Source organism: Triturus cristatus, chromosome 3_1 (genome assembly GCF_964204655.1).
Source record: "Triturus cristatus chromosome 3_1, aTriCri1.1, whole genome shotgun sequence".
Taxonomy (NCBI): Eukaryota; Metazoa; Chordata; class Amphibia; order Caudata; family Salamandridae; genus Triturus; species Triturus cristatus.
This window is the reverse complement of record NC_140583.1, coordinates 816,602,894-816,625,492: the sequence shown is the minus strand read 5'-3', so window position 1 is coordinate 816,625,492 and position 22,599 is coordinate 816,602,894. Positions and strand designations below refer to the sequence as shown.

Sequence of the window (22,599 nt, the reverse complement as noted above, 5' to 3'; positions counted from 1 at the left end):
TGCCACAACTGCCAAGCATTTGGTGAACACCCTGGGTGCAGTAGTTACCCCGAATGGGAGAACTGTAAACTGATAGTGCTGACCGTCTACCACGAATCGTAGATACTTCCTGTGAGCGGGATGCATAGGGATGTGAAAATATGCGTCCTTGAGGTCTAATGTGGCAAGGAAGTCTCCTTGTTGAAGTAATGGAAGGACCTGTTGGAAAGTGATCATGTGGAAATGATCCGATTGTATGTACTGGTTCAGTAGTCTGAGGTCCAGTATGGGTCTTAAAGTTTTGTCCTTTTTGGGAATGAGGAAGTATAGGGAATATACTCCTGTGCCCTGATGTTGTAGTGGAACAGGTTCTATTGCATGTTTTTGAAGCAAAGACTGTATTTCTTGTTTGAGGAGCGTGAGGTGGTGAGACGTCATGGGACGGTGTCTGGGTGGTATGTTTGGGGGTGGGTTTATGAGTTCGAGGCAGTAGCCAGATTGGATAATTTCTCTTACCCACCTGTCTGTAGTGATGGTATTCCAGACAGGTAGGAACTGTTGAAGTCTGCCCCCGACCGGAGTGGAATGGTCTGGGGGGGAGTGATGGCAAGTCACTGTTTGGTGGCTGTAGAGGTGCGGGTGTTGTTGTTGCCCCGTCCTCGGCCTTTATTATTGTTTCCCCGATAACCTCTAAAATATCCTCTGTTAGGGGATGTTTGACCTGATGCTTTGAAGGTGGAAGAGTTGTCTGTTCCCACATTTTTGGAAGCTCCTCTATAAAAGGAGCGACGAAAGGAGCCTCTGGGTTGAGTAGACTATAATGCTCCCATAGATTGGCAGTCTCATTATCTTTCTTCATTTTCTCTAGGGCAGTGTCTACTGCAGGGCCGAATAGTTGCTCCTGATTAAAGGGTTGAGCAAGGATGGTGGTTTGGACTTCCAGCTTGAAGCCGGAAATGCGCAGCCATGCGTGGCGTCTAAGCAATACGCTTGTGTTGACTGCCCTAGAGGTGGTGTCCGCTGCGTCTAATGCACATTTAATGGAGGCATTGGATATTAGTTTGCCCTTTTGGCTGAGGTCAGTAGCCTGTGTTTTGTATGGTTCAGGCAGGTGTTGCAAGAGATCCTCTAGTTGATCATAATGGGCTCTATCATAACGAGCCAATAGGGCTTGTGTATTTGCAATACGCCAGTGGTTAGCAGCTTGAGCGGCAACCCTTTTGCCGGAAGCCTCCAGGAGTTTAGACTCTTTGTCTGGGGGTGGCGTGTCGCCGGTTGTTTGGGAGTTCGCCCGTTTTCTGGCATTTGATACGACTAGCGAGTCTAGGGGGAGTTGCGCCTTGATGTACGCAGGATCTTGTGGCGCCGGTCTGTATTTTTTTTCTATTCTGGGGTTGAGAACCCTGGCCCTGACAGGGTCTTTAAAAACCTCATTGGCATGCTTTATCACTCCCTTAATCATGGGTAGAATGTGGACTGTTTTCTGGGACTGCTCAAAAGTGTCGAGTAGAAAATCCTCCTCAGGAGTGTCGGTGTGCATGGTGACACCATGAAACGATGCTGCTCTATTTATAAGCTGACCGAACCCTAAATGGTCATCAGGAGGGGAGGGTTTTGAGGGGTATGGAGCGGGGTCAGGCACATCAGGCATAGGGTAAGTCCAGTCATCTACTGGTGCTGTGTCCGGGAGTGTAAAGGGATCAGTAGGATCTGTGGGATAAGTAAAGAAATCTGGGTCTCCCCCTCCCCCTAAATCATCATCATCCTGTCGAGGTGGTGTGTGAGAAGGAGATGGTAGAGGTGAAGGCGGTTGGGGTTGGGGTGATGGAATAGGAGGTAATGTAGGAGAGGAAGGACATATAGGTGAAGTGGCACAGTCCTTCTTTGGAGGTGCTGGAGGAGGTGTGGAGTCCAGCTTCCTTTTTTTGTAGGGCACCGCTGTGACATGTCCAGTCTTCGGATTTATGTAAATCCGTTTTTGCTTTGGATCAGGCCGAAAGAGTTCCTCACTGTCCGAAGGCGGCTTTGGCGCCGACTTTTTTTGTTCTTTATGGACTTGTTTTGGCACCGAGGATGTTTTGGGTGCCGAAGAACTTTTCGGTTCCGGTGGATTTTTCGGTGCCGAAGAACCTTTCGGTGCCGACGAGCATTTCGGTGTCGGTGGAGACCTCGGCGCCGAAGAACGTTTCGGTGCCGGTGGAGATGTCGGTGCCGAGTGACGTTTCGGGCCCGATGGAGATTTCGGTCTCGAAGCCTGCTTCGGTGCCGAAGGTATTATAGGCACAATGACATGAGGTTTGCTCAAGCCCGAGCCACCTGCAGGCTTACTTTTCTTCGGAGCCGGGCCCGAGGGCGGGGATTCAGAAGACGTTTTTGGATCGCGACTGGGCCCAGCTGGGAGAGTCTTGACCACTGTCTTTTTGGGTGGTGTTGGGGTAGGGGGGGCTGGTACTCACAGGCTGCCCCGGATCAGAATCGTCGGCCTCGGACACGATCTGGATATCTTCGGAGTCATCGTCAGGGACATCCTGTGTCAAGATGTCTTCTGGTTCCGGAACCGGCTTGGCCATGATATGGCGTTGAGCTCTTCGATCCCGGATAGTTTTCTTCGAACAGAATGCGGCGCAGGCTGGACAGCTGGATTCGTTGTGGTCTGGTGAAAGGCACAAATTACAGACCTCGTGGTGATCGCTATGAGGGAGCTTTGCTCCACATTGGGGACATTTTTTGAAAGGTGTCCTTTCCATCAGCCGCGTCCGGAGTCGGTCCGTTATGGTTTTTGACGTCGAGTTTTCAAATTTTGAGAGTTGTAGTGATTGCTATAAGTTTTCTGCTGGAGCGGAAAAAAGTTCATCCGAACCCAATGGCGGAAAAAAACAATCTGAGGATGGAGTGGATGCACATGCGCACTGTTGTCCAGGGGAGGAGTCACCAATCTCGTGACCAAAGACTTCTTCCGAGGACAACAACAACCTGCAATCATACGAGCCCAACACCAGATGGCGATCTTATCCTTAGTGTGTGATCTGCAGCTCATATGCCTAGAACACCCTTTTTCGCTTGAACAGATCCCTTTGATTTCTAAGGAAGTGTTTTTGGCTTACTAAGGAAGGTCGGATCCGCCTCCCCTACTGACTGCTGTCCCCCTCACATACTACGGGAAACTTTTCTCACCTGTCCGGACCCCGCTCTTTTGCTTCTGAACAACTCTCTTAAGTATGGTATAGTCCCAAATATATTTAAAGATGCGGAAATCGTCCCAATCCTAAAGAAATCAGGCTCAGACCCTGTAGCCCTAAGCAACTATCGTCCCATCACCCTGCTGCCTTACTTAGGCAAAATCCTAGAGGCTCACATAGCCAGTTGCCTCAGCTCCTTTATCGAAAACTCCCACTATCTCGACCCCCATCAGGCAGGTTTTAGACCAGCACACTCTACTGAGTCGGTTATCCTTACGGTCATGGATGAGCTCAGAAGAGGGGCTGACAAGGGCATCACGCAGGCCGTGATACTTCTTGATCTGTCAGTGGCCTTCGACACGGTCGATCATGACCTTCTGATTGACCGTGTCAGTAGTGCCGGGATCCAGGGCCTGGCTCTCAAATGTCTCTCTTCCTTTCTTATTAGCCGGTCTCAAGCGGTTTGCCTCGCCAATTTATCCTCCACTAAAATGAAATTGACTTGCAGGGTACCCTAGGGTTCCTCCCTCCCACCCCAGCTCTTTAATTTGTACCTATTGCCCTTGATCCGCTCTCTCAGATAAAGAAAGGTTGGAACCTTCAATTATGCCGACAATCTTCAATTGGTATTCGATTGGTATTCGATATCGATCAATCGGCAACTTCTGTTTCCAACTTTCAATCCACCATGAAATTTATCAGTCAATGGATGAACTGTAACCACCTAAAGCTAAACCCAGAGAAAACGGAGCTGATCCTAACGGGCGGGCCAGCCAACCCCTGGAACTCCAACTTATGGCCACCCCAATTGGGACACCCTTCACTACCAGCATGTTCTACCAAAAGTCTGGGTATTATGATCTGCAATAACCGGTCTATGAAAGCCCAGATTGGGTCAGTGGTCTCCTCCTTGTTCTTCCAATTCCGTAGGATCAGGAAGTTCAGCAGATTTTTGACCACTGAAGCCCTTACCCTAGTCATCCTGGCTTTGGTAATCTCCTGTATCGATTATGCCAACTCACTTCAAATAGGTTTCCCGGCACATCAATTAAATCGCTTACAGCTGGTGCAAAACCAAGCAGTCAGATGAATCTATCACCAGCCCAAATGGCACCATGTTAGATATCTAGTGAAAAGCCTACACTGGCTCCCAGTGGCCAAGCGTTGTGCATTTAAACTGGGGTGTATCACCTTTAAAACCGTTCATGGCAACAGGCCAGCTTTTATTTCTTCTAGGATTCAGAGATATGTCCCTTCTCTGGACCTCAGGTCCTCCCATTTGAATCTGTTGGTCAGCCCACCCTTTAAATGTAAGGAACACGGAGGACTAAGATTTGCAATCTTAGTCCCTCAATTCTGGAACTCTCTTCCTGTGGAGTTAAGATCAGAGACCTCTTACGCGCAGTTCAGAACACAGCTAAAAACCTGGCTGTTCTGCCATGCGTATGACTAATTTAATCCTTCCACTGCTGCAGCCTCCCTTGGACTCTAGTGCCATGAAACCGCCTGGTGTACGTGCGCTTAACAAATTCCCTTAACATAACATAACATTGGATATATTAAATGCAGGAGTGGGTCTTTCTTAAACTATTAGCAGCAGGGCAAGTCTGAGGTATCCCAAAGTACTCATGAATTCTGCTCTTTAATTCGGTCTGTTGTGCCTAACCTTTTCAGCACTTATTCCAATCACACTGTAATACAAACATGTTCCGTCTCCTGCCGCCTGCTTCTACCAGGAGGAACAAATTATTAGAGGTGCTCCAAATCAAAATTAGTACAAACATTTAATAGTAATAAAACACAGTAAACCAGGGAAAGTAAGGTAAGGAGACAGTCATTCCCTCTGTAAACACAGGGTAGGAGTATATTCTCCCATAAAAACAATCCTCACTGAGTCCGTTTCTCAACAATCGGACAGAAAGTAATGTAACCAGTGCGCTCAAGATTAAATGTCAACTTTCATCAAAACAAAAAAGGATTTTGCGGCTAAAAACAGTTGTCTCCCTTTCCTCCAAGCTCCACTATTTCCTGTATTAGTGAAGTAACAAGCTTGAGGGAGCAAATCCATCGCAACACTGCTCGAAAACAAATAAACTGTGTCCGTCATGTAGATGCTCTTTACTGCACCTAAGAGATGGATGCGGATAGTTTCCTGTAAAGGAATTGCTGCTACTCTGGCTCCTGATCTTCTCTGCACAGATCTGGCCTATTCAGTAGTCCAGAACGTCTATCAACGTTGACAGGTGGAGGTCACAAGCCTTGTCCTGCTCTCTGCTGCTCTGGATGAGGTTCCTTAGCTTCTCCAGTCGCTCTGATAGGGAGATATATGGCCCAGGCATGAATCCTGTCCCCTCTTTCGGGCTCGCAGTGTGGTCCTGAAAAAATGGAGATTGTATTTAAGAAAGTACTACTAGGGGCATGAAGAATGATACAAAAACCTGCTGAACATGTAAAAAAAATTGGGCTTTTAGTTGCAATGAAAAAGTTTTTTGTTTTTTTTACATACACACATTGTACATTGGGTAGATCAAAATACCTTTTGGGACATCCGCCTATCACATTGAGCCACTAGTGGGCCCTAAACCCAAACAACCACAATACCCCCCCCCCCCCCATACTAGATGAAACCTCACAATAAAGGGGGTATAATTTTAAATAAGGCAAGCCTACTGGCTTGCCAGGGTGTCATCACATTAGTAACAGCAACCACATGTCATATTTCAACCTTCTAATGCTATTGAAATAGATGGGGACAGTAGCCGTATTCAAATGCATTCGTTATGATAGACTTTGCATTGTCAACATCAACATTTTAAATAAAGCATTTAAATGCAAAACGGGTCTCAGTCTCTTTCCTTTACTATAGTTAGACTGACACTGCAGTCATAGGACCAACCACAGGGTGCCCCTACACTCCACAGCCCAAAAGCAAAAGGTTGCAGCTATGGGACTGCTTAAAGCCAGTGAAAACTTCTCCCAGGGTCAGGGATTTAGTCCCATGGGAGAGGTATGGCTACTTTCATAAAACATTCATGGGGGGGGGGGCTGCTGCACCTCCAGCAGCCCTCCAAGCACTATTAATGACTTGTTAGTGGGAAGACTATGCACATTTTTGTTCCCACCCACCCTGTAGGGCAATATGGGGCTCTCCATGTTGGAGCCTTGAATATTTTATTAGCATGTTTCTCCCACTGTGCAGCCTCGTGCCGCAAGGCATTACCTTTTGTTTATTCTATTTTACGGGTGTCTTGGTCCCTCCCAGGACACCCACGTGCAGTAAAGGTTGTTAGGGTGCATGGGGAAAATCCAAAGCACCTTGCCAAATACTGTGTGCAGCCCCTATCCTCTGGACATCTCTCTCTGCTCCTGCCGACGGTACAGCCTTGCTTCTTGGCTCATGCCCGCGGTGGGAGAAGACCACACTCCCCTTTAAGGAGTGTGGACAAGGTGACACAAAGCTGGGGAGCCCAGGTAACACTCCTGTCCAGTTTCTTGGATTGCCCTGGCACATTGAGTCATCAACACATACCTGCTTGCATCAGGCCAAGGTGGATAAGGTCCACGGAGACAAATTGTGACTCAGGGAGAGGGCCCCACGGACACAGCCTCCCCATCAATTATAAAAATAATTTAAGATGTGCTGACCACCAGGGGGTTGACTCCTCTCAGGAGTAAATTCTTTAAAATACGGCACAGCACCTTGTTTTGTGCTCTCTTTTGCCAATGTGGGGGGCAGAGTTTTAGCTGCTAATTTCTCAGTCCCCCATAGTGTCAATCTCAAAAGAGTTTGTTTTGTTTTGTGCCTCTTGGCCAGTCTCTGTGACCAGGAGCATTTCCTTCAGGCATTTTGGCTTCTAAAGGTGGTTTTTATGTGGAGAAGGGTTGTCGAAGGTCACCACCACCTGACCCGCCCTCTGCTTGGCTCCTGGTACTTTTCTTCTGTTGGTGGATGAATCTTCCACAGCCCCATCCACAACCAGTAAGCAAAACACCTTCCTTGCTGCACTTTCCACAGCCTCCTGACTTCTTAAAGGGCACCTCCGCAGATCAATGATATCCAAGACTTGTCCACAGGAGTTTCCAGGGGAATCACCCAAGGTTCCCAGAAGGTCCATTCCCCCAATTGTTCCTTGGGGGGAATAAGGGGGGCTGCACAACAGTGGCTGGAGAGACCCATCCTACTCCTGTGAGTCAGCTGGAGTTAAAGTCATTTAGTCCATCCTTGCAGGGCATGCGGTGACCATCGTCGCTCCCAGGTCCAGGGCCTTTTCCGCTGTCTCTCGCTTGTGCAGAGGCTTTTAAATTGGAGGTTGAAAGTTGTAGACCTGGCCAATCCTAGGATGCCACATCATCCCTTCACCCCTGATCCAAACCTCCTTGTAGCATTCTGGGTACAACCAATATGGTAACTTCAAGTGGTCTGTCGAAAGAGCTCCCTTGAGTGCCTCAACTTCACCCCTTGATGACACAGCTGTCTGGTCCTTTTCCACCAAAACTTCAAAGGCGAGCCACTCCTGTGTTGGCTCCAGAAGTTTGCCCCCCACTTCCCCCTTGTTCTACTGTCCTAGCCCAGATGCAGAGTGACAAGCTCATTAACAGATGCAGATTTTGCCCCCACCCCTTACTTTAGCAGGAATTGTGTCAAGCACTGTTCATTGTTCTATAGTGTGGGGAGGCCTTTGATCCATCTTCTGAGTAGCAGAGTAATTAACTTGGGCCAGTAGAGGGGGCTAAGGCATGAAATCTGCCAGGCAAATCTTAAAGTGCCATTAGGTGTGTATATGAGAGGTTCACACTGGGGGTGCATGGCAATATCTAGTTTGGTACCCCGCTGGACGATCTAGGCTTAGCTTGAAACTACTTTAGGGCAGATTTTGCCTATACAGTATACATAATTTAAGCACAACAGACCTTAGGTAAACACTACAGACATAACTTATAAATGCCCACTCATTATGTGTCCTACCCCAGGCCAGTACCAATCTGTGAAGAAGCCCTCGTACAACAGGCTACCTGTGCATAGATACCTGTTTGTGCACGATGGTCGTCTCACATATACAACCTGCACACGTGTATGCTCACGTGTTCATGTGTAACTAGCCCATAGTCTCTTATCCACGCTGTGTAGCACTAGTCTCATCTTAAAAGGCAGACACTGGCAGATAGTAAGCTCAGTCCAATTACCACGGTTTACCATGAGTGAGACTCAGGTAGTGAGACTCTCACAGTAATGTCCTCAAATCGGGTATTCAAAAGCAAAAAACCCTGGGGCACTAAATGGGCGGATGCCATTTGCTACAGGATGTTATCAGCATAGAGGTGAGAGAAGAAAAGAAAGGATAAGATATCTCATAGGATTTGGAGTATAGTTAGATGTGGAGACTGCTCAAAACGGGACCTTTTGGTACACAGAAAAGTAGGGTACATAGTGAGGAATGGAATCGCCATCATGAGATGCGAAAAATAGGGAGAAAAACTTTCAACTTGCTTTGCCTTGGATACCAAGGGTAATGAGAATAGCATGGTGGCATGTCTGACAGCATTAAAGACTACAGCTTGGTCTAGGAGAATAAGTTTAGGTGGAAGATGGTCATGACGAGTAGAGGTGATGAAATTGGCGAATTTAAAGAAGGCTGTTTAAGTGGAATAGAGGGCTCTGAAGCTTGAATGAAGTGGATTTATGAAGTTATGAATGGTGAGGTTTGAGGTAAGGAAGTTGAAAACAAGACGCTGTAAGATTTTAGAAAAGAAAAGGAGTTGAGAGAATGAAAGATAAACGGGGGTGATTTTTTTTTATATAGGGGCTGTTGTTTGGAAGCACTTAGGTTAACATAATAGGATATAAAGGTGTGGTTAAAGAATGAGGTCCAACATGGTAGGGCTCCTGAACAAAGAGCTAAGGGGTTTAATGGTATGTGCGCAAAAGGGTCAGATGGTACATAGGAATTGTCGACAGTTAAGAGCATGGGAATCTGGTCACTTAGCCTGAAAGATAGGAAATCAACTTAGTGAGAGGCTCAAGTGAGATTGAGGGGTTAGTCAACAGGTAAATAGCAGTAGTATTCATAATGGTTGTAAACTTGGTTGACACATGAGACGTAGGAGGCAAAGTCTTAGAGAGGGGACGGAGTGATGGATGCACAGTGTGAAAAGAGAAGAGTTTCATAGTGTGAACGCGTTTTTCAGGATGTGAACATAAACAGATTAAGTTTTGCAAATGGTCATACTACGGTGCATTCACTGTTCTAGTTAGGCCATTCAAGGCAAGTTTCTACTCTTCCAAATGCTCAGTGATTTTGGTTTTATGCTATTTGTGAAGGAGAACACATATTTTTGTTTTCGAGGAATGGGTGCTGAGGGCAATCCATGTTAATGGGTTCAGGTCAGCTGGATGAAAGAGCATAGAGGGTAGTGTTAGTTGAACGTCGATTAGCACTTAATGAATTTGGTCGAAGGGAATGGCATAGAATTCAGACTTAATATCATAATGGATTTGGTTTAGGAATGCCAGCAAGGTTTTAGGAGCGGTTTGGGTCTTTATTGCTGGTGTGGAGGAAGAGATTTTAGCGAACGTGTATGATATTTCGGTCAATGTGATGGGTTAAAGGTGGGTGCAGAGTAAGTTAGGATCGTAGACACAGGAATTAGGTTAAATGGTCCACCATGTGCGAGTGAATGTGGGCTGGGTGTTCAGAGAGGAATCTGGTAAATGCATTTGATTGTTTCATTTAAGACTGTGGTCTCCGAGAATGATTAGGGGGTTAAAGGTGACAGCAAATGACTGGTGATGTTTAGATCATTGAAGAAGGAACTGATACATCCTGGCTATAACATGAGTGTTGAACATGGCAGTGAGGTCTAGTGTTGGAGTAGGGGAGGTTGAGAGACATTTTCTGAGGAGTCAGACTCCTCTCCTGTTCCACTTGTTTTGTCCTGTACATCAAAAGGTAGCGGATTGTTTGGGGACAATCTATGTCAGTGTCTGTGAATTATAAGGAAAGGAGCGTTAAAGTGCTCAATGATGTATGGAGATAGCGTGGTACTGTTTTATTATGTATACAAGGGTAGCAAACAGGCCTCTGTGGCCAGACAGAACCATGATCACCTAGCAGTTAATACCTCACATTAGTGCAATGGGAGGTTTTAATGAAGTGTAGATTCCAACAACTAAGGGAGAGGGAAGGGCTACAGTGTCACCCCCCTGCTGGCAACGTCAGTGTGGCAGCAGTGGTCCATGGTGTGACTAGCTTTTAAGTTTGGAGCCTTGTCAGAATGCACAATAGAACTTTCTTGCTGAGTTAACCAATCAGCTTCTTGGTTTTGGATTGTCAAGATCGTTTAACCTAAGAGTCTTCACATAATTATTCATGTAATATATGTAGAAAAGCAGATTGTCGAGCTTTGGGCAAGGGAGGTGGCAGCTGCAATGTGAAGGAGGCTGGCCTTCCACAAAGCAAAAACAACCTATATGCTGCTTGGTAAACGTTTGTTTTGGTGAGTAACAGCGGACGCACCCTTGGTAGCTTAGTAACAAACAGCAAGGCCTTCCTCAAAAATAAGTGTCCAAAGAATATTTAAGGTCTTGAAATTTCCATCCCAATTTAATAACAAGGAACAAAATATGATGTGTAAAATTAAGAAAATCAGATCTAGGGATCAGGAGGAGTTGTAAAAACAAACCTTTTCACAGGAAATGACGGGGAAAGTCAAAATCAATAATAGTTAATGGGGTGTGCTATACCAGGACCTATTTTGAACAAGGTAACTATGCAGTTGTCAGCTGTCCAGAGCCTCCTTCATCCTCATTTTGTGAGGACCGAGGAAGCCCTGCACAGGCACTATGAAGCACGTTTGGATACAATCTGGTGGTTCACCACAATCAAAATGTATTGAGGACTGGGGCCTAGCAACTAGTCGCAGCCAACCATGGGTGTAGCGTGGTTGGGCAAAATTGGCCATTTATCATAGTAGTTCTTACAAGCAAAATGTTTTACATTCAGGCTTAAAATTGTTGAGGCTGTGAATAAGTAGGGGAGCATCTTGAGGTGGGAAGCTGTAGTAGACATGGCTCCACGAGGCTACATATTCATTTTACTCAGTCCTGCCATAGCTACTAACTTCATGGCCAAATGTTCAGAGTGGGTCAAAACCACTCAATTGTAGCTGGATACATGAAAAATTTCCCAGTCTCACATTTATGTTAAAGCTCTCTGAAGTCTTTCTTGGTACTCCAAATATTTCCGAATTTTCAAGGAAGGCTCCCTAGACAGGTTTAAGTTGCAGAAAGGCTCAGACAAATTAAATCCAGGCCTTGATTCTTAAAATTTCTAAGAAGCAGCTTCAACTGATTAAATCCACAGGGTATTCTTTATAGACACATGAGAGAATATTCCCTGAGCAGGCTGTGGAAATGGTCACTTGCAACCGGTGTACTCATTCTCTGGTAGATAAATACAGATTCCTCTGTCTCCAGCACCTTTTCGGTGACAATTAGGACAGAATTTAAACACAGTGTTCTTCATTATCCTCAAAATGGTATTAAAGAAACCCGAAGATAACAAGTCTCAAACAGTCATTCGCTGAACTGGTTGAAGGGCAGAGGAAAAACTTAGCTTGCTGAAGCTGCAATCCAACTATGATGCCCATCTTCAGTGTTGTGGCTTCTCTTTACCAAATTCTTAAACTTTAACATAGGTTTTTGGAGAAACTGTTGCATCTTCTCCTGCTACTGAACAGGTCAGCAGACAAAATCTAAAATATGGTCATGTATTGGGCCATTGTCCTCTTCGCTATTTAAAAGTGTGCCTGAGCAGTAGTCACTTGGCTGCTCAGGCCTTCGCCACCAAACTGTGTAAGGCTGGTGACACCTGCTCTCCATTGCAAAATGATGTGGGCTAGGGGGGAGTGAGATAGCCAGGTCTGCTCCAGCTTATGATTTACTATTCCAAGTAAGGAGCTTAGGCAACTGCAAGGTTTCCGGGACCTCTTTCTCCCCTTTAAGGTTAAATTGGTCTGAGGTAGCAGATAACTAAGCATTTGTGTCAAACTGGAGTGCAAGCAGGAGCAGGTTACCTACACGGGGCAGCGAGAGGTGTCAATTAGGTGGGGTCCTTCCCTTGATGAAAGTGTGACGACAGGGAGACACTCCTGCTTGCACTCCAGTTTCAGACAAATGCTTTGTGAAACTTGAGACCTGTAGTGTGTGCACCTACAAAGTGACAAGTAAGGTCATTATTAACCATACTATGGATAAACTTATCCTGATCTCTTTTTAACCATAATAAGTAGGTAGAGGTGGAGGAAAAAGTGGGATCTTAACTCCTGAGGAAGGCCGAACGACCCCTTGAGGGCGACAGACAACAGCCTAAACCTGTTGATGCAGGAAGGAGGGAGGAAAGCACATTACCTACCCCCATTTAATCTCCATCTGTGAGTTTTTAACCCGATCCTGAGTCTCATAATAAAGATTGTTTAGGCCATCCCAGAGGTAGTTTTAATCTCCCCTTTATCACTTTGTTCTGCTGAGTAGATACCTGTTAGTGTGTATGTATTGTCTCCCCCATACCCCTTTGCTCCATCCCAGGCGTTGGTCGGTGCAGGGATGTTGTAGCAGCCCTATGATGCCAATACTAGTGGGTGAGGGCCATTTTTTAAAAGCTTGCATTTTTTCCTACGTGAAATTCTTACCCTTTTAGAATATTCACATTTCCTTTGTTGTAATCTTACCCTTTTAGAATATTCAAATTTCTTACTTTTCCTTTCTGTGTGCAAAAGATTTCATATTTAGAGAGGATGAAAAATGAGATGTACCTCTCTCTCCTTTTTTGTGTGTTGGACTAGGATATTTTGTACCTTCTCGTTTTCTTCAATTGGAGGGGTGAATTCTACCTCCTGGCATTTGGGGACAGAGCAGCCAGACCCACTGTTAACTCTACTAGGGCTCCTTCAAGCTCTCCAAGGAGGATTGAGATCCCCATTGCTAAAAATGCACTGAAACAGCCGTCAACCTGCCTTTGGCAATATGCGTAGGGTCAGCAGAGTATATTTCCTTCCCCAACCCATAGGTAAAGCAGGAGTAAGCAGTATTCCCCTGCCCATGGACAAGATGGAGGAGTATACAAAACACCCCCTCACCTTTAAGCAAGGTAGAATGTACAAACTCACCGCTACCATTGGATATTTGGCTACCATTTGATGGCAGGGCATCAAATTATTCCCCCCTGGCTCTGGGTTGGTTGATGGACACGAAACACCACTTTAAATCCTGGGGCAAGGAAGAGGGGGTGTGGGGGGGAGACATAATAATAGTGACAAGGAAGGAGAACAACAAATATCCCCTCCATTAAGATTGGGGCATGCAATCCTCACCCCAACACTCTTAGAAAGAAGGAAGGGGAGGGCGCCTTAAAAAACTGCCCCCTTTGACTAGGAGGATCTCTCTCTCACACTCTTGAACAAGGTAGGGGGTTTACATAAACAAACTGCCCAGTCTGGATGGTGGGCAGGTTTTGAAACATACATTTTCACTCCCCGCCCTTGGGCAAGGCACGGTGGATATGTAACTCCTTTTAGAACCTCAGGAGCATCTAGGGAGAGAGGAAAAATAAACTGCTCTGCCCTTTGGGCAAGGCAACGTGTGCTTAGAAAGCAGATGGGCAAAGACAATATTCCCATGGGAGGGATGGGGATATTTATTATTTATTTACTTTTATCACCAGAATTGCAAGGGCCTTCCACTGTCAGAATTAATGTGATTCAGGTGCTAGAAGGGCTGCTGAAGACAATGTTCTCAGAGGATCTCCAACATCACCACACAACTCTTGGAAGACAGTTTTTAATACATTTGTATTACATTGGCTCACACAGCAAGTACTGACCAATTCAAAACTATTGTAAGTATTGCCCTCTATGGATCCGTTTGTCCTTGGATGCAAAAGCAGACTGTTCAAAAAGTAATAGGGGCGGAGTATGTGGAAGGACATCAGATGGGATACCAGTAAGAGTGTCTTTGTCAGTAGGACTTACATGGGCACAGAGTGAGGAATTACAGGTTCTACTGGCTATACTCAAACTTCCATAAAGGAAAACTGCTACCGGGACCAGTGGCTACTTTCAGACACAGATAAGGGAAAACACCATGCTTACCTGGGATTTTGTTGGTGGTCGTCCCAGAGTTTCAATAGATTCCGGGGTAGAGACGATTGTCTGTGGGATGTAGAGTGGAAATGTAGCAACACCAGAGTCTTCTGTCGGGTCTTCAGTCAACCACCGATGCAGCTGATTCTCGAATCTAGAGTAAATCACAGGGCTTTAGTGGCATCACCCAAAGCAGCACAAGACATACGGAGCAGAAAAATACCCATAGAAGGCAGACAGATGGGGATGCAGAGGCAGTAGAAATTAGTTTGCCCCTTGAACAAGTAAACAGCGGTAAACAATGGATCTCAGTTGATAATGAGCAGTCCTCAGCTTAGTAGGTTAACCTATTCAAGGGCAGAAGGCCCGGAAGGTTATATTAATTCCAGATTTTAAAGATATCCTCATTCTATCCATCTATTGGCAACTAATCTAAATGAGTCTCACGTACATAATCAACCTTGAAAATGTGGCATGGATCTGGCTCTCCTGGACCTAAATTCAACAACCCTAGTCAACCTTGTTTAAGACAGACTCTCTCCTGTAATGCCCAACACCGGACCACCATACTTCAACTCACAGTTTAAGTCAACTAGTATTGTCCACGAACACCCTAGACCACCATTAGAAAATACAAACAAAATATTAAGATCTGGCAAGGAATCTCTGCTGGAGCAGAACAGAATTACATATCATACAAAAAAAGGTAATTTATACTGGAGGGGTCAACGGAGACTCATTCTAAAAAAATGTGTAAAGTCATGTTTAAAACAGCTTAACAATTGCATATAATTTTAATGGAAGAGTACAGGTGCTTCTTATGAAGCAGGTGTACTTAGAACAGGCATAGACCATCATAAGAAAATATGACTCCTATTGACATAAAAATGTCTGATTGGCTTTGCAATATTATAAGATGAAAACATTGCAAAAAAAGCATGACTAAAATAACAATTAATTAAAAAAAGCTGAACAATGGATAGAAAGTAGCATTAGCACAGTAAATTATTGGTGCACCATTCTTGGCACAGTAATTCATTTTTGGCGGATGTGCACAGGTGATGAGAAACAATTCCATAAATCGCAGTGATATAGATCTAAGGACTGAAGTGGGCTGATGCACTTCCCCATTCTATGGTGGTAAGAAGCAAAAAATGAATGGCAGTTGAAGAGACCAATGGATGAAGAGGGCTAACCTAAAGCCCCTCTGTGTCTGTATATATGTATTTAGGTAATTTATTTATGAATTAAGGCTAGCAAACAACCAAAGCTGCCACAAAGTCAGACCTAAAAATAGCTACATATGAAGCAAAATGTACATGCTAATTAGTGACCCTGCAAATGCAGGGACTACAATCTTTGGGCAGACAAACAACTGGAGCTGGATTAAAGAAACAGCACACTGAGCCAGTCTGTACCTCGGCGTATCTTTAATAAGGTGCAAATTGTGCAGACCCAGGCAGTACGCAATATTACAATCAATGTGGTGCCCCGGGGCAGCAGCGAACTCATGTCTGCCATGGGTAAATCACTTTAGTGAAACGGGGAGCAACTGCTTGAATAAACTGCTCGGTCTTTCACAGTGCAGGAGGCACCAGCCTGAATTTCATAAGAGGACAGAGGTCCCCTGCACCCAGGTGCAGTGAGTGACTCACCTGCATGCAGGGAGGTGTCTGAGGAGTACATGGATCCACCTTTAACCCATCCAGAGAGCGGCCCTAAGGGGGTACACAGCTCCACACAAATAAGGGAACACCCCTTGAGAATCACACTGGTGCTATGGTATATTTATGCCAGCGTGTTCTGTATTACAGAAGGGGCTGCAAGTTGCCCTTTCTAAAATGTTAGTGCCCCAAAGGTACAGAAAGCAGTGCACTTTATGTAATACCCGCCTAGTGCTACACCTCTGTATGGTGCTTCAAAACATTACTGACATAGAACAGATGCTGTGGGTTGGTGTTCCACACACAGAATTCTTTGAAACTGAGAGACTTCCCACCTAAGCATTTGTGCTTGGTAGGGTGAAGTGGCTGTGTGTTTTGGGTGGCTGAGAGAAGCTGTCTAGAAGACTGATATGGATGTTCTAGATGGAACAACTAGGAGGCATATTCGGAGGCATCCTCATGTGCAATTTGCATTAGATATAAGGCCAAGCACATAAGTTAGAGCACTGTTTGGAGGGGATCAATGCAAGGACTTCGGTTTAAGTGTAAGTTAGTCAGATCATTTAAAGGTGAAAGGCAAGTAATGCCACAAAGTTCTACAACAGGCATCACCTCTGAGCGCTGACATCAGTTTATAACAAGGTATTCCTTGCCCTTAGACACAGAGTGCAGAATTGAAAATGGAAATTTAGTAACACATAGATGCCCCCTCCACAGAACTGGGAGAATGATGAAATGAACATGTTTTTGCTATTCTGTTCGTGCAATTGTTTTATGTAAAGTTAGCATTCACTGCACCATTTTATGTTTAGCCGCAATTTTAATCATGCCATTAGCTGCTTATGGTCTCCTCGCAAAGCAGGCTGTGGGAAGTTTCATTTCTCCAAGGCTAGGCCTTGCTCTGCTAATGAATACACTGTTCTTATTAGCGCATACCTTTACCACTAGATAGAGGTCTTCTCCCACCAGTCTAGCGGCAGGCACGGACAGAGTGCCCTTGGGTAGAAGATACTGTGTGCCCGGCCTCAGAATCGAAACCCATCCTACTGTACTTCTTTGTGTTAGCTGCACCTGCTTTGAAAATTCCATTATGGGCGGGTCTTCCTTGGTTCTGAAATGTACATAATATATCGCTATGTTTGCGAAAGTCAGTCCTCTCTTCAACACCCCTAAGCGACTGGGCAGACGGGGGCAGACGGGGCTCCATTTGAGTGTATCTGAATTAACATATACTTGGTTTGTATTCTCTACTGTCTGACCGACTCTTCATTTGGTATGGAAGGCTGAGAAGTGGTCGTGAGTGACCCGGGTGACCCTACACAGGCCACCTCCTTCAAGAACAGCGGACAGTGAGGAATCTGCAGAGAAGAGTATTCATCAGAAACACAGTTACCAAAGGTAAGTAACGTGTACTTCTCATGGGCACTTCTAAAGGAAGATTTCTCATCTTTTAACCCACATGTAAGGGAGGTACCACTCTTAGCAAGAAGGACTCTTGAGTTTAAACTACCATCTTGCCTGGAAAAATGGTGATATAGGATGATTGCACTGACAGCACCTACAGCTCACGCTTAAGGCGTGCAGAAGTAATTACAATGCGGAAGACCGTCTTAAAGGTCAGCAGCCTAAAAGAACAGCTGTGCATAGGCTTGAATGGTGTGCACATTATGATGGTAAAACGCAAATGAACAATCTATTTACCTTTGGTAATGCTCTTTCTGGTGGATATTCCAAATGCAGATTCCTCACCTTACAACACTCCCAGGTGCCAGACTGGGTATGAAAACTTTATCCAACTGGGCTCCTCCGTGCCTGTAGGTGGCAAGGTGCGACTCCGAATTAACTCAGTATTTCTTGAAAGCACCAGAGAGGAGCTGCATTATAGTATCACTGCGGTGTACATTTCTTATTTTGTTCCCTTAACCACACCCTCAGACGTGGAGCATAAACAATTGTTGGTAGTGAGGTGCTGATTTCTAATTTGGGACCATCCTAGACGTTAAGAAGAGTTCGCTCCACAGAATGAGGAAGAATCTGTTGTTAGATTGAGTATCCACCAGAAAAAGTGTTATCAAAGATAAGTAACTTGATCTTTTGATGGATACCTCTAACCACATATTTCTCATCTTAGAATAGATACAAATGCAGTACCTTCCCTGGTGGAGGATCTGTGGAGTGAACACAGACCAAAAGACAGGTCAAGGCAATAATGCTTCGTGAACATATGTAGCGATGGCCACATCGCAACCTGACAAATGATAAGGACAGGCACTACACGTTCCAACACAATGGTAGCAGCATTATCACTGGTGGAATGTAATCTGATCTTCATGAGATTGCTTCTTGGCCAGTTCATAGCAAATCTTATTGCAGAACTATCCACTTTGACAGAGTCATCTTTTGCACAGCCTTCTCTTATTTAGTTCCGGAGAAACCCACAAAATTCTGATAGCACATACGGTATTCTTTGGCACAATCAATACACCAATAGCCCTTTAAGGCTTTAAATGATGAAGCCTTTCATCCTCCTTCCAGGGGTGAGGTGGGGCACAAAACACTGGCAAGGGGATTGTAAGGCGAGAAGGATCGCCACCCTGGGAGGAAGTGCTGAAACCCTGCTCCACTAAGGATGGGTGTGCGTCACTAAGAGCAAGCTAAAGTGGCTTGGTGGCTGTTGCCACATGGGATTGGGTCTGGGAGGACTAGTACCCACGCTGACCCATGTGTTGCCTGCCAGATTTGTGTTCTAGGCCTCGAAAGGACTGAGGTGACTATTGTTGCCTACACGCAAGCTACATGGGATCCACTTTTCTGAACTGCTGCGGGAAATGCTTGGCACAGGTCAACAGACTCGGAGTCATCGTGGCTCTATTTTTAAAACACTCCGAAGCAGTATCTGCTTTTTCACTGAAAAGGCGTGAGCATATGCATCAGAGGGGTTTGTACATCTTCAGAAAATTCTATAGAATGCATTAACACGTGTTGAAGGAGAAACACATTGGTGCCAACAGCCCATCCCAGGAAATCCGTAGTATCTAGACCAACAAGAATCATATTTGGCAGTGTCTTGTCCATCATGAATTGCCTGAGCTAGAGATGTCCTAAGGTCTTCAGAGAACTCCCGCACAATGTTGCTGGCCATGTCCCAAAGGGTATGTGTGTAGCCACCCAATACATATGCAACACTGACAGATCTCAACGCCTAGCAAGGAAAAAACATACTTTTCCCAAACTCTTCAATCCTCTTGGGCTCCCCATCTGGAGGGTTCATGGGGAATGAACTAGGGTTCACCTTGCTGTTTGAAGCTTGAACCACCCACCAGGCTTCTCTGCAGCAGGATGTTTAGTGAGAAAATCAGGATCACAAAGTAGCAGTTTGTTATGCCTGAGTACCTGTCTATTCTCAAGTGGGCAGGAATAGGACTTGGACAAAGTCCTCATCAAGGTATTGGTGAGTGCCTGGTTAGAAAGGAGCAAGGGATCTGATGCAGGTGGTCCACATTGCAAAATTGCTGCAAGGACGTTTTATTTCTGTCTTGATGAAGGCAGCCACAAATCCAGGACCGCAGCTGCACCTTGGAATACTGCTGCAATAATGCACTCTCTTCCATTGGGGAGGGAGGGGGGGGGGGGGGGGGGGGAGAAGATGTACCCCTTTCCCTCTATCATTATTTCCATCTTTGGGGTGTACCTATTTCAGAGGCAGAGCATAAAATATAATGAAGTCTCTTCTGGTATATCCATCCTGGTAAAAGCACTGGTTCAGATTAAGGCTTTATGACAACGGGTTGCACTTTTGTAATCTCATAGCATGACATCGGTTGAGATCGTGCTGAAGCTAATTCAGTGTCAGACATCCAATTAAGCATCAGATCCTTTTCAGGCACTGGTGGCAATTGCACTGGTGTCAACAAGGAAAGGCCCAGTATGGACCCCGGAGCAGGTCCATAAAGTCAGACCGTGCAGCGGTCGAATCCTCTAGTGGGAACCAAACTGGAGGACCCTCTACACTTTGTTGGGGTCTGAAGACATGTCAAAGGGAGAAGAAAGCGTTAGAAAAAATCGTAGACGGACTCCCCTGATGCGATGTCACCGATGGTATGGGAAACTCAGGCACACCTGAATCAGTTGAGGAATCAGCTGACAGTGCTGATTGAGTGTTTGGTGTGGGGGTGTTGGAAAATTTGAACTGGGAACTGCGTTGTTTTCTTCTCCTGCTAAAAATTACTTTTACTGTGTTTTTAAATAATTACAAATCGCTTTTAAAAAGACTTACTTACTCTGCTGCTACTTGCTCCTCTGCACAAAGTTCGTTTTTTTAAACCTTGTACTTGCGCTCGACCGGAACTAGCGCTTTTGCGCTAGGAGGTCAGCACTCTAGTCTTCTGGCCGGCACCTCCATAAAACGTCACTCTGGAGCGACCGCGCACAAGCTGACAGTGCTGATTGAGTGTTTGGTGTGGGGGTGTTGGAAAATTTGAACTGGGAACTGCGTTGTTTTCTTCTCCTGCTAAAAATTACTTTTACTGTGTTTTTAAATAATTACAAATCGCTTTTAAAAAGACTTACTTACTCTGCTGCTACTTGCTCCTTTGCACAAAGTTCGTTTTTTTAAACCTTGTACTTGCGCTCGACCGGAACTAGCGCTTTTGCGCTAGGAGGTCAGCACTCTAGTCTTCTGGCCGGCGCCTCCATAAAACGTCACTCTGGAGCGACCGCGCAGCGGACGCGCGCAGCGGGCGCGCCGGCGGCGCGCCGAAGGCGCGCCAAAGGCAAGCCCGACTGCGCCCGTCCGCGCCTCGGACGTGCCTACTGTGCCTAACACTATTAGCTATGCCACCGACACGCCTATTCACCGCACAAAGTCATCTACTGTACGACTGTGCTACTCCCGGTCACAACTGTTACAGTTCTGCCCCGATGTCCGGACTCCGGTAGTACCGGCGTTGGCGCATGTTTCAATGACTACTGGCACTGCTCCTCAGGTAGGATTGAAGTGTGGACTTCTAAACGTAAGGTCTCTCCCTAAACACTCTTCAGAAATTCAGCTGTTGATTGAAGAACATGACTGCGATATTCTGTTCATGACAGAAACCTGGCTTGTACCCGGTCTGGATTTGGAACTCGGCGCTATCTGCCCCCCTGGGTTCAAAGCCTTTCATAAGCCTAGACCTAGTGGCAGGGGTGGCGGAACTGGGATGGTTTTTAAAGAAAGTTGGGATTTCTCGCCATTTGACATCGATGAGATTTCGCAGATAGAATCCTTGGGCTTCTCACTGAAAGATAGATCAGGCCATGTCTTGACTGGAATTTTATGCTACAGACCTCCGGGGACTATGAGCGAACAATCTCAACAGCAGTTCCTGGATGTGATTGGTAATTTGGCACTCACTCATCGCAGGCTACTGATCCTGGGAGACTTTAACCTCTGGCCCAATGCTATGTTGAAAACTGCGTATAATAACATCGTTCAATCTTGCGCCAATCTTAATCTTTCACAACATGTGTTGGAACCTACACACTCGGCAGGACATGCTCTTGACCTAATCTTTGCGGAAAAGAATGTAGTGATCTTGGACAACATCCTCCCAGTGGATTGGTCCCACCACCATTTAATTAGATTTAGAGTCCTATTAACTCTTAGGGGCTGCTCCCCCTCGCTTAAAGATAGCAATAGCGTCTTGGGCAGGGATTGAAAATCCCTAAGAAGGAAAGCTCAGTGTGCTTCTTTATTTGGGGAGACCCCTCTCCCTGTGCCAGGGCGTTCAGTCGACTGTAACTTTCAGGAGCTCTGCAGCTATATTACAACTACTATTAATAGGATTGCCCCACTGAAACGGGTTAGGAAACGAGGTTCCCCGTCTGCCCCCTGGTTCTCCGAGGAACTAAGAGTTTTTAAAATCCAATGCAAACACGCAGAGAGGCAGTGGCGTAAGCAGTACTTGACCAGCGATAAGATTATCTGGCGCAATCTACTGGTCAGGTACAAGCAAGCCATTGCGTCCACTAAAGCGCTCTATTTTGCCGATCTTATTTCCAACTCCCCGAATAGTGCTAAATGTGTTTTTAATATTTTGAGAGATATTGTTAATCCTGAGTGTCTGGCGAACAAGATCATCCCCTCGCAGGATTTGTGTGATGGGCTGGCTGCCTTCTTTCACAACAAAATAAAGGGAATCCTTGAAGGCATGCAGCCTAATCCTGCAACTAGTTGCATGGCTGGAACAGGTCCTTCCACAGTGGATCCGCCTGACTGTACGGTGTTCAGGCCATGCGAAGAGGTATCCGTGAGACCTTGTATAGATCATTGGACCTGCCCTTCTCTGGAGAATTTTTCAAGAATGGCTTTGAAAGTCTGCTCTGGTTCTCCTTTAGACCCTATTCCGCAGAAATACTGGAAGGAATTAGGGTCAGATACCTTTCCGCACCTCCATATGATTATTAATCAGTCATTAATCAGTGGTGTAGTCCCAGCCTGTTGGAAGGATGCGTTGGTTTCCCCCCTTCTAAAAAAAACCCTCGCTGGATCCCGCTTGCTACGGGAACTACCGTCCTATTTCCTTACTGCCCTATCCAGCCAAGATAGCTGAACGATTTGTCAGCCAGGAGCTTTCAGGGTTTCTTGAGAGCAACGGGATTCT

The 22,599-nt window shown here is 45.7% G+C and overlaps 1 protein-coding gene across 1 annotated transcript in view; it reads right to left on the bottom strand.

Moving 5' to 3' along the window:
- Nucleotides 1–4,923: 4,923 nt before the first annotated feature.
- The window catches only part of MCM3AP (minichromosome maintenance complex component 3 associated protein), a 693,444-nt gene continuing 675,768 nt past the window's right edge, over nt 4,924–22,599 (bottom strand). The window contains exons 28-29 of the mRNA XM_085645158.1: nt 14,304–14,448; nt 4,924–5,533 (exon numbers count right to left, since the gene is read on the bottom strand). Of these exons, the coding sequence (XP_085501284.1) occupies nt 5,369–5,533; nt 14,304–14,448 (310 nt within the window). The 3' untranslated portion in view covers nt 4,924–5,368. The remainder of the gene's footprint in view (nt 5,534–14,303; nt 14,449–22,599) is intronic.